This window comes from Giraffa tippelskirchi, chromosome 10 (assembly GCF_054371585.1).
Source record: "Giraffa tippelskirchi isolate mGirTip1 chromosome 10, T2T-mGirTip1v1.2.pri, whole genome shotgun sequence".
Lineage (NCBI taxonomy): Eukaryota > Metazoa > Chordata > Mammalia > Artiodactyla > Giraffidae > Giraffa > Giraffa tippelskirchi.
In genome coordinates this window covers 137,836,828-137,853,683 of record NC_137284.1, presented here as the reverse complement: position 1 = coordinate 137,853,683, position 16,856 = coordinate 137,836,828, and the positions used below count along the sequence as shown (strand labels likewise).

Here is a 16,856-nt window from a genome sequence, read left to right as displayed (position 1 = left end):
ACACTGATAAATGCAAGCTGAGCTTCCAACTTGGATGGGCTACTGGGTCTTGTACTTTCTATTCTTTTGATTTCTTGACACCCATTATACTTTAACTTGATTAATGCATTATCACTATTATCTATTCAGTCTCTGAGGTATAAAAATGATAACCATCCTTGATTCCTTCCTATCTCTTGCACTCCTTACCTCTTCTCATGTCTTTAAATCTCTTTTCCTCTTTCTCACAACCCCTTAGTTTAGTCCCTTATTATCTCCCTCTCTGCTTTCCTTTCTCCTGTTTATTTATTCTACCCATAATCTCTATCATCACCCCACACCCACTCTGCACCAGGTAAGAATCTTTCTAAGTTGTAATGTGTCCAGAAGCCTCTTCTTGCTATGCAAAAGCTTCTAAATATCCTCCCACCTCCAATTTTCTGCACTCTAAACTCTTCCTTATTTTAGTGGAAAGGAGAAAAATTGGTAATTGCTAAGAGTGGAAGGATTGGAGATAACAAGGAAGTTAAAACTCAGGAGGCATGAACGTGCAAGATGACAGCTGTGGCCAGTTTAAGATCCTGGAGATCAAGCAGCTCTGAGTGACAATGCGACTCAAGATTCGACGGGAAGGGTGGGTTGCTGAGGAGACTGAAAGGACAAGGGCATGTCACGCTATGTTGTTGAATGGGTCATCTGCCCAGACCCTGAAACATCTCAGATGTATACTATTATTCACAAGCAGAGAGCTAGCGAGTATGAACAGTTCAGGGTAACCTTTCTCCATTCCTGGAAAAACAACTTAATTCAAAGGACAAAGGGTTACTGTGTTTGTTCCCCCGTGTAAAAGGAAATAATAATTTTGATGGATTTGGTGGGACATTTTGGAGCCAAGTCAAACTGTGTGTGTGATTGTTTTGTAAAGGTGCTAGGACTTAATTTTCAGATCTGGAATAAGAACAGGTGGTGGCTGATGGCAGGAGTCACAATGGTTTCCATGACAACGGGACTGGGTCTTAGTCATCCTCCCATCCTCCACAAAACCTACTGCAGCTTTTCTCATAAGGTGCTTATTAAATATTTGTTAAATGAATGAAGAATCACAGAATGATGTGTGTGCTTTGCAATTAAGACTGCCGTCCTTTTGCTGGTTAAAAGCTTTTAAACAACAATAATGCCTGTATTTCCACATGATATTTTGCACAATTTGCATATTAATTTAACCTGAAAATAAACTACAGATTCTCATCCCTGGTGAACAACCATGTCCCATAACTACCCTCTATTGTGGAAGAAGTATCCAGATGTTTGGCTAAAAGAGCCAGTGGGGGTGGCCCTGAGCGGTGTTTGTGCTTTCACCTTAGCTAGAAACACTCGCTTTTTCCGCGCTTTCGAGCCCCTCCCCCCCCTCGAGCTCTCTGCAGCCGCCCACGCGCTGTCTGCAGCTTCCCCTCCCCCCGCGTCCCTCATCCCGCGCGGAGGCTGGAGTCTGCAGGCCGAGAGCACAAAGAGCCTCGCCAGCCGGCGTCCCGCGTTGCCCTTGGCAACCATCGAGCAGCGTCTCGCTCTCCCTTGACCCTGCAATGAGAGAGTAAACAGGGCATCCATTGGCTGGCCGGGGAAAGCAGGCCAATCGGAGAAGAGGTTGTAGGGAGGCGGCTGAGCGGAGGCTGCAGGGGTAGGAAGCTAGGGTTAGAGGCTACCGGTGAGGCTAGAACCCCGAGCGTGGTCGGTTGGAGCAAATATGTCTGTCCGGAGGCACATTGGGAATCCTGAGGTGAGGGCCAGGTCCGGATCGGAGAATCGGAGGGGGCGGGCGCACCGGAAAAGGCTCCACGTAGGCGAGGAAGAGTAGCCAGCGACTTCCGCCGTCCGGAAGGCGGGAAGCGGCGGCGTGAGGAGGGGGTCTGGAGGTGGGGAGGCGGGGCTGGTCTTGGGGGGATGAGATGCCTGACCCTTATTCTGCTGCCACAGGCCACCATCCCGCCCAGGCTCATTGTGTTTGTCGCCCAAAGGAGCGAAGTGCATGAAGACACAAGTCCCTTCCCTCAGAGGGCTTACAGTCTAAGAATGGCAGCTAAAAATTAAGTAACATCAGGATGAAGCCCAAAACACTAAAGGAACCAAATCAATGGAGCCATCATTTCTGATTATGGGGATACAGAAAGAGCAGGAATAAGCAGACTAAGCCAATTGGAAAGGACGCAAAATGTGACATAAATTTTACCCCCTTCTCGATTAAGACGTTTTACTTACTTGGCAGTTTCACACCCAGTTGCCCTCTGCATATGGGGTCATTTCACCGCAACAAATGTTTACTGGATTCCTACTATGCAGGGGCTGCTAGAAATACAAAGAGAATCAGACAAGGCCTGTTTGTCCTTCATTAAGTTAAGTCTAGTGAAGAAGACTTATAAATTTGAGTTCAGTGTGGTTGTAGAATAAGATGTTAGGAGAGGAGAGAAGAAAGCTAGGGCTCACCTGAGGGAATGAGAGAAGGGGCCTGGAGATGATCTGAAGTCTAAAATTACTAGGCAGATGAAGAAACATCCCAGGTAGAGAGGACAGCCAGAGCCAAGTTAAGGAGATGTGAAACACACAGGTAGACAGCGCCTTGTAGAGAGGCAGGAGTAAAGTCTGGAAGGGCCTTCTGTGCCTTGCTAGTGTCATAAACAGGAGTTGCAGTTTGTTTCATCTCATGATGGATGACTATGAGCTTTGTTGAGAAAGTTTTAAGGTTGAGTTTAGGCTCTGCAGGGGAGTGCCGTGATCCACTGTAATGTCTACCATGGATGTAGGGGAGGTAGGTGTGAAGAGTAACACTTTGACCAGTGCCTACCGACAGCTGGTCAGAATTTGAGAAGCTTTGGGGCCAACAAAAGTCTGTCTAGTCAAGGCTATGGTTTTTCCAGTAGTCATGTATGGATGTGAGAGTTGGATGGTGAAGAAAGCTGAGCGCCGCAGAATTGATGCTTTTGAACTGTGGTGTTGGAGAAGACTCTTGAGAGTCCCTTGGACTGCAAGGAGATCCAATCAATCCATCCTAAAGGAGATCAGTCCTGGGTGTTCATTGGAAGGACTGATGTTGAAGCTGAAACTCCAATACTTTGGCCACCTCATGCAAAGAGTTGACTCATTGGAAAAGACCCTAATGCTGGGTAGGATTGGGGGCAGGAGGAGAAGGGGACGACAGAGGATGAGATGGTTGGATGGCATCACCGACTCCATGGACATGGGTTTGGGTAGACTCCGGGAGTTGGTGATGGACAGAGAGGCCTGGCGTGCTGCAATTCATGGGGTCGCAAAGAGTCGGACACGACTGAGCGACTGAACAGAACTGAACTGGGGTTTTAAGCAGCCCAGTGCCATGATCAGTTGTGCATTTTACATGGTGGTTGTAACCACATTGCAGACAATGGATTTGAGGAGGCCAGGACTGGGCCTAGGGAGATTGGGGTTAGGTGATTATTATGATACAGACCTCAAGTAAGGCTGTAGAACTAGGGTCAGAGAGAAATACTTGAAGTGAAGTCGCTCAGTCGTGTCCGACTCTTTGCGACCCCGTGGACTATAGCCCACCAGGCTCCTCCATCCATGAGATTTTCCAGGCAAGAGTACTGGAGTGGGTTGCCATTGTCTTCTCCAGGAGATCTTCCCGACCCAGGGATCAAACCTGGGTCTCCAGCACTGTAGGCAGACGCTTTACTGTCTGAGGCACCAGGGAAGTCCCAATAAAATAATCATGACTTAATGATTAATTCTGAGAAATGAGTGTGATGGATGACTTTGAGCTTGGGCTACTCATTGGTGCTGATGCCATTAATGAGATCAGAAATATGGGAGAAAGAGGATGAATAGTCTTAGGAGTGTAGGGGTAGAGGAGCAGGGATGCCCCCTATGGTTGCATATTTGTGCCCTGGATAAAGATGTTCAGCTTGCTCTCTTGTTTTCATGGAGCACAACTGCCAGTTGTTTTCTTAAGAAAGATTGCATAAGAAATAAATATTTTAAATTTATGTCTACAACATTAGGCATATCTAAAAGTTTTAGTTTACCTTCATGTTTATTTGCCTGAGAGCTTAGTTAAGTATGGAATTCTTGGTTAGAAATCATCAGTCTATTGGAAACATTGCATTGTGATCTAATAGCGTTCACTTTTTGTTGTGGAGACATTTAAAACCATTCTGTTCCTTTGTATGCCACTTGAGTGTTCCTTTCTGGAAGCTCATAGAATCTTCTCTCTGTCACCAGCGTTATGATGTTTCACAAAGATATTTCTTGATAGATGTTTGGTCTCACTTTTTGGGGGAAGAGGCACCAGAAACTCATGTCTTTCTATTCTGTAAACATTTAAAAAAATTGTTGTTGACTCTGGTCCTCCATTTTCTCCATCCTCTCTTTCTTGAATTCATTATTCTGATGTTGCTTCTATGTGACTGGTTCCCTAATTTTCTTAAATTTTATCTCCTATTTTTCACATCTTTGTTTTTTTGTTCTCTTTGGAAGATATAACTTTATCCTCCAATCTTTCTATTGAGTTTTTAATTTCTGCCATCATGTTGTTAATTCTTAAGAACTCTGATTTGGGCTCTAATGTCCTTTTAAAAAAACCTTTATTTTTAAATAAATTCACAGGAAGTTTCCAAAATAGTACAAAGTGACCCCATGTACCCTTTACCCAGTTTCCCTCAATGATTATATTTTATGTAAATATAGTACAATATGAAAAGCAGAAATTTGACATTTGTACAACATGTGTGTAGTTTGGAGCTATTTTATCACATGTGTAGATTTAATATAATCAAGATTTGCATGAGTGTTGATTTACAATCAAGATAGAGAACTATTCCATCACCACAAATCTCTCCCTCAAGCTACTCGTTGCTAGTCACACCCACTTTCCTCCTCACCATCCTAACCCCTGGCAACCATTAATGTGGCCTCTTATTTCTGTAATTTTGAAAATATTACATAAATGGAAATCGTACAGTTTGTGACCTTTTAAGACTGGCTTTTTTCACTCAAAATAGTATTATTAAGACACATTCACGTTGTTGCCTATAGCAATAGTTCATTTGTTTTTATTGCTGATTAGTATTCTGTCATATGGATGCATAGCAGTTTGTTTAACCATTAAACTATTGTAGGATATTTTGGTTGTTTTCTGTTTGGGCAACAAACAGAGATATGAACTTTGGGGTACTGTTCTTTGTGTGGATGTTAATTTTCATTTCTCTGGGATAGATGCTCAAGAGTGCAGTTGCTGAGTGGTATGGTAAGCTTATATTTATGTGTGTTTCTTTTTTAAATATTTATATGGCTGTGCAAAGTCTTCGTTGCGGCATGTGGGATGCAGGATCTTTTAGTTTGGGCATTCAAACTCCTAGTTGCAGTATGTGGAATCTAGTTCCCTGACCAAGGATCAAACCCTGCATTGGGAGCACAGAGTCTTAGCCACTGACCCACCAGGAAGTCCCATATATTAAGTTTTTTAAGAAACTGCCAAACCAGTTTCCAGAGCAGGTATAGCATTTTGCATTGCCAGCCCTAGTGTATGAGAAATCCAGTGTTTTTACATTCTTGGCAACATTGACTATTACAAGCATTTTTAATTTTAGTTGTTTTAATAGGTGTGTAGTGATATCTCCTCATGGTCTTAATTTGCATTTTCCTAACTGACCCTGGGGGCTTCCCAGATGGCTGAGTGGTAAAGAATTCACCTAACAATGCAGGAGATGCAGGTTTGATACCTGGGTGGGGAAGATACCCTGAAGTAGGAATTGGCAACCCTCTCCAGTAGTCTTGCCTGGGAAATCCCACGGACAGAGGAGCCTGGCAGGCTACAGTCCATGGGGTCGGAAAAAGTTGGACACAACTTAGCGACTAAACAATAACAGTATCTTGACAGTTGTGCAGTCATCACAAAAACCAATTTCAGAGCATTTTTTTCACCCCCAAAAGAAATTTTGTAACCTCTAGTTGCTGCTGCTGCTAAGTCGCTTCAGTCGTGTCTGACTCTGTGCGACCCCATAGACGGCAGCCCACCAGGCTCCCCCATCCCTGGGATTCTCCAGGCAAGAACACTGGAGTGGGTTGCCATTTCCTTCTCCAATGCATGAAAGTGAAAAGTGAAAGTGAAGTCGCTCAGTTGTGTCCGACTCTTCTCGACCCCATGGACTGCAGCCTACCAGGCTCCTCCGTCCATGGGATTTTCCAGGCAAGAGTACTGGAGTGGGGTGCCATTGCCTTCTCCAAACCTCTAACTATCACTCCTTAATCCTCTCCTGTCTGTTTCTGTCTCTGTGGATTTGCCTGTTCTCTACATTTCATGTAAATTGAATTATGCAAAATGTCTTATGTGACTGGCATCTTTCACAATGTTTTAAAAGTTCATGCATGTTGTATTATGCTTTGATATTTCATTCCTTTTTATTACTGAGTAGTATTCCTTTGCATGGATATGCCACATTTTTTTCATGCATTCTTTTACTGATGGACATTTTCGTTGTTTCCATTTTAGGGCTGTTATGAATGATGCTACTATGTGTATTCATACAGGCATACTTTGTTTTATTGTGTTTAGCAGATACTGCATTTTCAGAAATTGAAGGTTTGTGCAATTCTGTATCAAGCAAGTCTTTTGGCATCAGTTTCCCAACAGCATTTGCTCACTTCGTGTCTCTGTGTCACATTTTGGTAATTATCAAAATTATTTCAAACTGTTTATTAATGTTTGTTATGATGATCTGTGATCTTTGAGTTACTACTACAACTTGCTTAAAGCTCAGATGGTGGTTAGCATATTTTAGCAAAAAAGTATTTTTTAATTAAGATATATACATTTTTTAAGACATAATTCTTTTGTATACTTGATGTTGTTCAGTCGTGTCTGACTCTTTGCAACTCCATGCACCAGGCACCAGTCACCAGGACTATAGCCCTCCAGGCTCCTCTGTCCATGGAATTTTACAGGCAAGAATACTGGAGTGGGTAGCCATTGTCCTTTCCAGGAGATCTTCCCAACCCAGGGATTGAACCCAGTTTTCCTGCATTGCAGACAGATTCTTTACCATCTGAGCCACCAGGGAAGCCTGAGAGTAGAAGCCTAGTTGAGTTGCTGGAGAAATTAAAGTTAGGGGCTAAATTTCAACATGAGTATGCACCAGTCACTTAATATCCCTATTTTCAGTAATGATAGCCTTTCCCTGTGTCTGGAAACCACGCTGCCCCAAGTCCAGAAACCCTTTTCAAGAACTAACTCTATGGAATGCTGCTGTGGTGGAGGAAGGGCAGTCACCCAGTGGCACAGAGGGAGAAGGTTTTGTAGATCCAGTAGCTTCTCATTCAGATTTCAACCAATTTTGCTTATTTGAGCCCTTTTACTTCCGGAGGTGCCTGGAGCTGTCAATTCCTGGGCTTTTTAAGAATTTTTCTTGGCTTCCCCTTCAATTTTTTTGAGTCTTATCAAGTAATTTTCACTTGTTGATGGGCTTCCTAGGCTTCTGAAAACACATGTTATCATTTCTCCTATACTCTTTCTCTCTTTGGGGGGCTTTATGCCCTTAAAATACTATCCTTTTAATGAGATTTTTACTGAGATTTTGGAAGGAAGTGCATTTGTTCAATATGCTGTCTTCACCCGGTAGGTCATGATCTGTAATCATTTTATTTGCTTGTCTATTTCTGGCACACCTACAAGAAGATAAGATAGGGATCTTGTCTGTACCGTGCCACTGCCTGGCACACAACAATTGTTCTTTAAATATTTGTTAAACGAGTAAATGAATATATCTCAGCTGGGAGAAGAAGTCAAGGCTAGAGTTCACTATTTGGAAATTAGAAGCATGTACATGGAATTAAAGCTAAATGGCCCACAGAGAACTTATAGATTAAGAAGATGGAATCCTAGGGAAGACAGTGTTTAAGTGGCTAAGAGAAGGATCCATGAGTCATTGGAGAATCAGGAGAGAGAGCTATTATTGAAGTCAAGTGAAAACTGAAGAAGGTGGGACTATATGACACTGTGCAGAAAGGTCATGTAAGTTAGAGGCTGAAAAGTAGCTGTTATATTTAGCAGTTAGGGGATCTCTGACATTGGCTAGCTCTTCCAGGAACCACAGCATTCAACTGCAAGGTTCAATCCTGCATTCTGCACAGGTACAATCCCTGGTCAGGGAATTAAGATTCCACATGCTGCATGGCACAGCCAAAAAAATAAATAAATAAAACAAGGAGGTTAGCTAGAAAGTAAAAAGGGTGAGATGGCATTCCAATTATATGTTGGTTTGTCATGAGTTTTCTCAATATTTAGTGGCTTAGAACAACAACAAACTGAGGAAGGTGGGATCATGACCTACTGGGTGAAGACAGCATATTGAACAAATGCACTTCTTTCCAAAACCTCAGTAAAAACCTCATTAAAAGGATACTATTTTAAGGACATAAAGCCCCCAAAAGAGAGAGAGTGTGTAGGAGATATGGTAACTTGACACTATTATTGGTCAAGTTCTAGTTAGGCTCAACTTGGCAATTACCTGGGCTCTCTCATGTGGTTTTGCAGACAGACAGAAACTGGGTCTAAAGTTATCGTGAAGGCTTTTTCACATCAGTCAGTTCAGTTCTGTTCAGTCGCTCAGTCGTGTCCGACTCTTTGCGACCCCATGAACCGCAGCACGCCAGGCCTCCCTGTCCATCACCAACTGCCGGAGTCTACCCAAACCCATGACCATTGAGTACATATACTCAAAAATGTACATACACTCAAAGTTTTGTATACAGATTCATGGGACTCATGGACCTCCTAAGTTCCATCCATGGATCCCATATTCAGAACCGCTGCCTGAATGAGGCTGTGCAGTAGAGTAAGAGTTCAAGCTCTAGAGCCAGACTGTCCAGTTTAATTCCAGGTTTTACCACTCTTACCAACTAACCTCAGAAAGTCATTCCACCTCTCTATTCCCGTTTCCTAATATGTAGAATGAGGATAACACTAGTATCTACTTTATTGGTGGTTGTGAGGATTAAAGCAGAAAATGGAGAGAAATGCTTAGCTGAGTGCCTGACAACCCAGTTAAGTGCTCAGTAAATGTTAGCAGCGATTACCTTTATTGTTGTTGGGTCTTTTCCAGCAAATAGAACAGTTTGCTGTTCTTTCAACATGCTTTTTGGGCTTCCCAGGTGGTGCTAGTGGTAAAGAACCCACCTGCCAACGCAGGAGACATAAGAGACTTGGGTTCGATCCCTGTGTTGGGAAGATCACCTGGAGGAGGGCGTTGCAACCCACTCCAGAATTCTTGCCTGGAGAATCCCATAGACAGAGGTTCCTAGTGGGCTACAGTTCATAGGGTTTCAAAGAATTGGACATGACTGAAGTGACTTAGCACTCATGCAAACATGCTTTTAAAGTCTCCTAGCTATTATAATTTCTTCCACTTAGAATACTTTTTCCATCCCTTTTCCCCATCTTGTTATCCATAGAAGTTCAACCCTTGGAACACAGCTCCAGTGCCATTTCTTCCATGCAGTCTCCCTTATCACCCCCAGTGTGAGAGCTCTCTCTGTTCCAGGTTCCTCCAGCCCTTGATGTCAGTGCTGCCCACAGGGCACTAGCACCCACACTGCATGCGGCTCACGTCTCAGGGCCATCTCCATGCATCTGGCAGTAGTTATTACTCTCAGGCTGGTGCAAGGCCCTGTACCAGGTACAGAGGTAGAGCCTCTGTCCCAAGTGCAGGCAGTGAGGGGTGTAAATGGTACAAAGTGCTGTGACAGTCTAGGCAGGGAAGAGATTTCTATCTGACTGCACTCCCCAGAGGAGGAATCTTCCTGGAAGATGTGCTTGTGCTAGGTCTTGAAAGCTGACTAAAAGTTAAAGAGCACAGATAGGCAGGTAGATGGGGAGGGTATTTTCTTTTGACCCTCCCTAGAGATGTAAGCCCTCAAAGGGCCTCTGACACTTTTGGTTGCTTTCAAAGAGCCTGTACTAATACCACAAACATGAACTTTCTCAACTTTCTCCCTCCTCCCTCCTGTTGAACTTCATCATGACCACCTATCTTATTTCATTATTTATCGGCTGCACCACAAGGCCTGTGGGATCCTTTTTCCCCTGACCAGGGATCAAACCCACCCCCCTGCATTGAAAGCATGGAGTCTCAACCACTGGACCACCAGAGAAGTCCCCTTATTTCATTATCTTAAATATATTTCCAAAGCTGCACGTTCCGCCTGGGCTCTGGGCCTCATCTTCTCCTGCTCCCTGTTTTCATAACTGCTTGCCTCATTTTCAGCCTTTTATTCAGCCCATTTGCTTATAAACATCCTCAAACCTCTCCTCTCTTCAAACAACAAAAAATATTCCTTAGCAACTCTGAAGGGAAAAAAAAAAGACCCAACTGGCTACTATCCTCCCTTCTCATACACTTAACTTGCTTTTTTGCTTTTCTTGGTGTCAGTTTACTGTAACGGCATCCACCAGGGTCATCAACCACTGTTGGTTTGTTCAGTACAAATTCACTTTTCTGTTTTCTCTTCCTTGACGTGCATTCTTATTCAGTTCAGTTCAGTTCAGTCGCTCAGTCCTGTCCGACTCTTAGCGACCCCATGAACCGCAGCACACCAGGCCTCCCTGTCCATCACCAACTCCCGGAGTTTACCCAAACTCATGTCCATTGAGTTGGTGATGCCATCTGACCATCTCATCCTCTGTCGTCCCCTTCTCCTCCTGCCTTCAATCTTTCCCAACATCAGGGTCTTTTCAAATGAGTCAGCTCTTCACATCAGGTGGCCAAAGCATTGGAGTTTCAGCTTCAACATCAGCCCTTCCAATGAACATTCAGGACTGATTTCCTTTAGGATGGACTGGTTGAAGCTCCTTACAGTCCAAGGGACTCTCAAGAGTCTTCTCCAACACCACAGTTCAAAAGCATCAATTCTTCTGCGCTCAGCTTTCTTTATGGTCCAACTCTTACATCCGTACAGGGCTACTGGAAAAACCATAGCCTTGGCTAGACAGACCTTTGTTGAGAAAGTAATGTCTCTGCTTTTTAATATGCTGTCTAGGTTGGTCATAACTTTCCTTCCAAGGAGTAAGTGTGTTTTAATTTCATGGCTGCAATCACCATCTGCAGTGATTTTGGAGCCCAAAAAAATAAAGTCAGCCACTGTTTTCACTGTTTCCCATCTATTTGCCATGAAGTGATAGGACCAGATGCCGTGATCTTAGTTTTCTGAATGTTGAGCTTTAAGCCAACTTTTTCACTCTCCTCTTTCCCTTTCATCAACAGGCTCTTTAGTTCTTCACTTTGTGCCATAAGGGTGGTGTCATCTGCATTTCTGAGGTTATTGATATTTCTCCCAGAAATCTTGATACCAGCTTGTGCTTCATCCAGCCCAGCGTTTCTCATAATGTACTCTACATATAAGTTAAATAAGCAGGGTAACAATATACAGCCTTGATGTACTCCTTTTCCTATTTGGAACCAGTCTGTTGTTCCATGTCCTGTTCTAACTGTTGCTTCCTGACCTGCATACAAGTTTCTCAAGAGGCAGGTCAGGTGGTCTGGTATTCCCATCTCTTTCAGAATTTTCCACAGTTTATTGTGATCCACACAGTCAAAGGCTTTGGCATACTCAATAAAGCAGAAATAGATGTTTATCTGGAACTCTCTTGCTTTTCCGATGATCCAGAAAATGTTGGCAATTTGATCTCTGGTTCCTCTGCCTTTTCTAAAACCAGCTTGAACATCTGGAAGTTCGCGGTTCACGTATTGCTGAAGCCTGGCTTGGAGAATTTTGAGCATTACTTTACTAGCGTGTGAGATGAGTGCCATTGTGCAGTAGTTTGAGCATTCTTTGGCATTGCCTTTCTTTGGGATTGGAATGAAAACTGACCTTTTCCAGTCCTGTGGCCACTGCTGAGTTTTCCAAATTTGCTGACATATTGAGTGTAGCACTTTGACAGCATCATCTTTTAAAATTTGAAATAGCTCAACTGGAATTCCATCACCTCCACTAGCTTTGTTCGTAGTGATGCTTCCTATGGTCCACTTGACTTCACATTCTTGTTCACTTGTTCATATTTGACCTCCTGTTCTCTGACTTGACAGCATCAATCGCTGTTGACCATTCCCTTCTTCCTGAAACCCTTCTTTAATTCTCATGACCCACTTTCTTCTGGCCTCTTGCAAGTTTCACCCACAATGCTTTTCTCCACCTGACCATAAACATTGGAGATTTTTTCCCTCAGCCTGTACACTCTCCAGTGGTGATTCTCCTGCTGCCTGCATGCCGACAACCCCCAAATCTTGTTTTTTTCTAGTTCAGAAATCTCTCCTGATCTGCAGACCCCCTAGATATCCAGCTTACCACTTCCGTTTTGGATAACCCACAGATACTTCATATTCAAAATGCCCCAAACAGAATACATGATGTTTTCCAATATATGCTTCCTCCTTAAGTCATTTTTTGGGGGAATAGTATCACTGTCCTTTGGGCTTCCCAGATGGCGTAGTGGAAAAGAATCTGCCTGCCACTGCAGGAGATGCAAGAGACACAGGTTCAGTCCCTGGGTCGGGAAGATCCTTTAGAGGAGGAAATGACAACCCATTCCAGTATTCTTCCCTGGAAAATTCCATGGACAAAGGAGCCTGGTGGGCTTCCGTCCACGGGTCACGAGCAGTCGGACACGACTGAGCAACTGAACAACAACAACAATCACTGCCCTTCCCCTGTTACACTGGTCAGTTTTAAAGATTTTATATCTTAAAGACTTTTTAAACTGTCTGCCTCTCACCTTTACTGCCACTTTCTTAGGACCACAGATTCTCTGAGGACAACCTCTTACCTGATCTTTGTGCCTCCACTCTTGAATATGATCCTATTAGTTCTTTAGGTTGCTGCCAGAGTGATCTTCCTAAAATGGAAATAGGATCCCATCCCTTCTCCCTAAACCTTCTTCAGTTACTCCCATCATCAACACCAGGGTTCCTCAATTTAAGCACGATTGACATTTGGAGCCAGCTAATTCTTTCTGGGGGTTGGGGGGCTCCTCCTGTCATTGTAGAATATTTAACAGCATCTCTGGCCTCTACTTACTAGATGTTGGTAACTTACCCACCACCCAGTCCAGACGTTGACAAATATCCCTGTGAGTTGGGGGAGCAAAATGGCCCCTTTTGATCTACAGGACCCACGGTGCTCTACAGAATAAACTCTAGGTTTCTCAGCATGGGCACAAGGCCCTTTGTGCTCTGCTCCCGCCTGCTCCTCTAGCCCCACTTGACCCCATACTGCCCATAGTCCTGCAGGTCTGACAGCTACCAGGAACCCTGCAGCTCCCACCCACTACTTGTTCAGCTTGACTGACTTCCTCAGCCCTCAGGTTTCAGCTCAGAAGTCACTCCTCAGGAAGTAATTCCAATCTCAACACACACCCCCTGCTTCCCTCTGCTTGTTCATCATGCAGTGTGACATCTGCTCGCTTGTCTCACTTCCCAGCATCAGTGAGAGCTGGATGGCAAGGACAGTGTTTTGTTACCTCTGTGTCCTCAGCACGGTAGCTTACTCCTAGTAGGCACCCAGTAAATGTCGACTGAATGAATGGTTGGTGCTCAATAAGGCTTTGTCGAATGAATGAATAGTCCTCCTTGAAACAGCTGCTTTTCTCAGCTCTTTCACTTCCCACCATTCCATCCTGTTTATGTAATTGAAAAAAAGAAGCTAGTTGGTCAGTAGGTCAAGAAACAGTCACCCTGAAAGCAAGGATTTTAAGGAGAAAAAAGTCTGGCATTTCCATAAACTCTGTATTCTGCATACGATAGAACACAAGAGTTTTACGTTATGGTTGGTACCAGAAAGTCAGGAACAAGGATTTGGACCAAAATGGGAAAATGGGCAAGAAACACTACATTTTTGTCCTGTAGCATATGGATTTCTCATTAGTCTATGTAAGGGAAAACCGGGGGCGGGAAGGGCTCAGCCATTGCAGCTGTCCACACTCTCTCCCCCCATCATTCTGCTGCCACCACACCTGGTCCCCAGAGACACCCTCACTTCTTAGCTATGTTGGCTGAGGTATGGACAAATCCCCCTGGTTCAGCAGAGACTAGTCTGGAATCTTTCAAAAGAAGCTTTGCTAGGAAACTAGTGGGAAAAACAAAAGTTAAAAACAGGAAACAGTATATAGAAACTATAAAAATACAGAGTGTGAAGGAAAGAAAGAAAGGGAAAGACAGAAAAAAGAAAATCCCTTAGCCTGAGATAACTAAATTCTAGTTTTAGCTTTCCTTGACTTAATTTAACAGGCACATATTTTCCCTGGGTTTTTGTTGTTGTTTGTTTTATTGTTTGGTTTTGCCACAGTATCATCTCCCTCTGGGGAACTCATCCTGTAGTCCCTCTTTTCAGTCTTTGAATATTTTCCGTCTCTCACTTAAGAATCTTCTCTGTCTTCATCTTAGAAGATGTTAGAGTCACTTTTTTTTTTTACCAACAGTGGGGTTACTGATCAGATGGAGCTTTCCAACCTGTCTCTCAGGATAAAGAAGCTCAGGGGTTCCACCTCTGAGTACCCATGCCAAATGTCCATGACAAAGGTTTTATTTGCCTGGGGTGAAATGAAAAACACAGACAATATCAATGAGGTTTTTTAATAACACTATAGAGCTGATCTTTTTATTCTAGGATTTTTTCTTTTTAATATTAAAATAGCAGATGGAAATTGTGAGGTTTTACTTTGTTTTTGTTTATGTCCTTGTCAAAATTAAATGCTGATAATTTTCTGTAGGTATCCCAATTTTTAAAAATTCTTCCTGGTTTCCAAAATCAAAAACTCTGACTAATAGATATTCTGTAAGACATATGTACCCTATTTTTTTATGCTTTGGGAGTCATTTGAAAAGATATTTTAATATGTAGATTTGTTTTTCAGTCCTCCCAACAGGGCATGGTGTAATTTAACTATGTTTTCAAGGGCAAATGATACAGGTTTTAAAATCTAATGTTCTCTTCTAAGAAACTAAATAGTTGCTGTAGTATAATCCTCACAATAAAGGACAAAAACTGTATGGACCTAACAGAAGCAGACAATATTAAGAAAAGGTGGCATGAATACACAGAACTATACAAAAAAGATCTTAATGACCCAGATAACCACAACGGTATGATCACTCACCTAGATCCAGTCATCTTGGAGTGCAAAGTCAAGTGGGCCTTAGGAAGCATCACTACGAACAAAGCTAGTGGAGGTGATAGAATTCCAACTGAGCTAAAAGATGATGCTGTTAAAGTGCTGCATTCAATATGCCAGCAAATTTGGAAAACTCAGCAGTGGCCACAGGACTGGAAGAAGTCAGTTTTCATTCCAATCCCAAAGAAAGGCAATGCCAAAGAATGTTCAAACTATCACACAATTGCACTCATCTCACACTCTAGCAAAGCAATGCTCAAAATTCTCCAAGCTAGGCGTCAATAGTACATGAACCGTGAACTTCCAGATGTTCAAGCTGGATTTAGAAAAGGCAGAGGAACCATAGATCAAATTGCCAACATCCGTTGGATCATCGAAAAAGCAAGAGAATACCAAAAAAACATCTGCTTCATTGACTATGCTAAAGCCACTGACTATGTGGATCACAACAAACTGTGGAAAATTCTTCAAGAGATGGGAATACCAGACCACCTGACCTGCCTCCTGTGAAACCTGTATGCAGGTCAAGAAGCAACAGTTAGAACTGGATATGGAACAACAGACTGGTTCCAAATTGGGAAAAGAGTACATCAAGGCTATATATTGTCACCCTGCTTATTTAACTTATATGCAGAGTACATTATGAGAAACGTCAGGCTGGATGAAACACAAGCTGGAATCAAGATTGCTGGGAGAAATATCAACAGCCTCACATATGGAGATGACACCACCTTATGGCAGAAAGTGAAGAGGAACTAAAGAGCCTCTTGATGAAAGTGAAAGAGGAGAGTAAAAAAGCTGGCTTAAAAGTCAGCATTCAAAAAATGAAGACCATGGCATCCGGTCTCATCACTTCATGGCAAATAGATGGGGAAACAATGGAAACAGTGACAGACTGTATTTTCTTGGGCTCCAAAATCAGTGCAGATGGTGATTGCAGCCATGAAATTAAAAGACACTTGCTCCTTGGAAGAAAAGCTATGACCAACCTAGACAGTGTATTAAAAAGCAGACACATTACTTAGCCAACAAAGGTTCAGCCAGTCAAAGCTATGGTTTTTCCAGTAGTCATGTATGGATTTGAAAGTTGGACCATAAAGAAGGCCAAGCACTGAAGAATTGATATTTTTGAACTGTGGTGTTGGAGAAGACTCAAGAGAGTCCCTTGAGTCTGCAAGGAGATCAACCAGTCAAACCTAAAGGAAATCAGTCCTGAATATTCATTGGAAGGTCTGATGCTGGAGCTGAAGCACCAATACTTTGGGCACCTGATTCAAAGAGCCAACTTGTTAGAAAAGACCCTGATGCTGGGAAAGATTGAAAGTAGGAGGAGAAGGGGATGATAAGAGGACGAGACGGTTGGATGGCATCACCAACTCGATGGCCACGAGTTTGAGCAAGCTCCAGGAGATGGTGAAGGATAGGGAAGCCTGGTGTGCTGCAGTCCATGGGGTCAGAAAGAATTGGACACAACTGAGCTACTGAACAGCAAACAACAACCATATCCTCATTCTAGATATTTATTTATTGGTTGAATATCAGTAAAGGTGCCCTCCATGTGCTAAGTCCTGGGTGAAAACAAATTTGAGTAAGTTATCATCCCTACCCTCAAGGAAATCCTAGACTAGAAAAGAAGGTCAAGGTATAAACAATAGTGCAGTGTTCAGTCCTCTAGGAGCCAGAGAGAAAG

The 16,856-nt window shown here is 43.1% G+C and overlaps 2 protein-coding genes across 23 annotated transcripts in view; one reads left to right on the top strand and one right to left on the bottom strand.

The window, feature by feature from the left end:
- Positions 1 to 4,190, bottom strand: part of MEST (mesoderm specific transcript) — a 72,659-nt gene extending 68,469 nt beyond the window's left edge. For 4 of the 12 annotated variants that reach the window (XM_081537078.1, XM_081537087.1, XM_081537073.1 and 1 more), the window contains exons 1-2: positions 2,461 to 2,603; positions 2,236 to 2,322 (exon numbers count right to left, since the gene is read on the bottom strand). The gene's annotated coding sequence lies outside the window, so the exon portion shown is untranslated. Of the gene's footprint in view, positions 1 to 2,235; positions 2,323 to 2,460; positions 2,604 to 4,034 lie in introns of those variants that run through there. The other 8 variants (XM_081537076.1, XM_081537084.1, XM_081537082.1 and 5 more) reach the window with 5 other exon arrangements.
- Positions 1,645 to 16,856, top strand: part of CEP41 (centrosomal protein 41) — a 49,765-nt gene continuing 34,553 nt past the window's right edge. For 3 of the 11 annotated variants that reach the window (XM_081537069.1, XM_081537062.1, XM_081537068.1), the window contains exon 1: positions 1,645 to 1,756. In XM_081537069.1, the coding sequence (XP_081393195.1) occupies positions 1,724 to 1,756 (33 nt within the window). In that variant the 5' untranslated portion in view covers positions 1,645 to 1,723. Of the gene's footprint in view, positions 3,138 to 5,223; positions 5,255 to 6,562; positions 6,676 to 16,856 lie in introns of all 11 variants that reach the window. The other 8 variants (XM_081537061.1, XM_081537060.1, XM_081537065.1 and 5 more) reach the window with 8 other exon arrangements.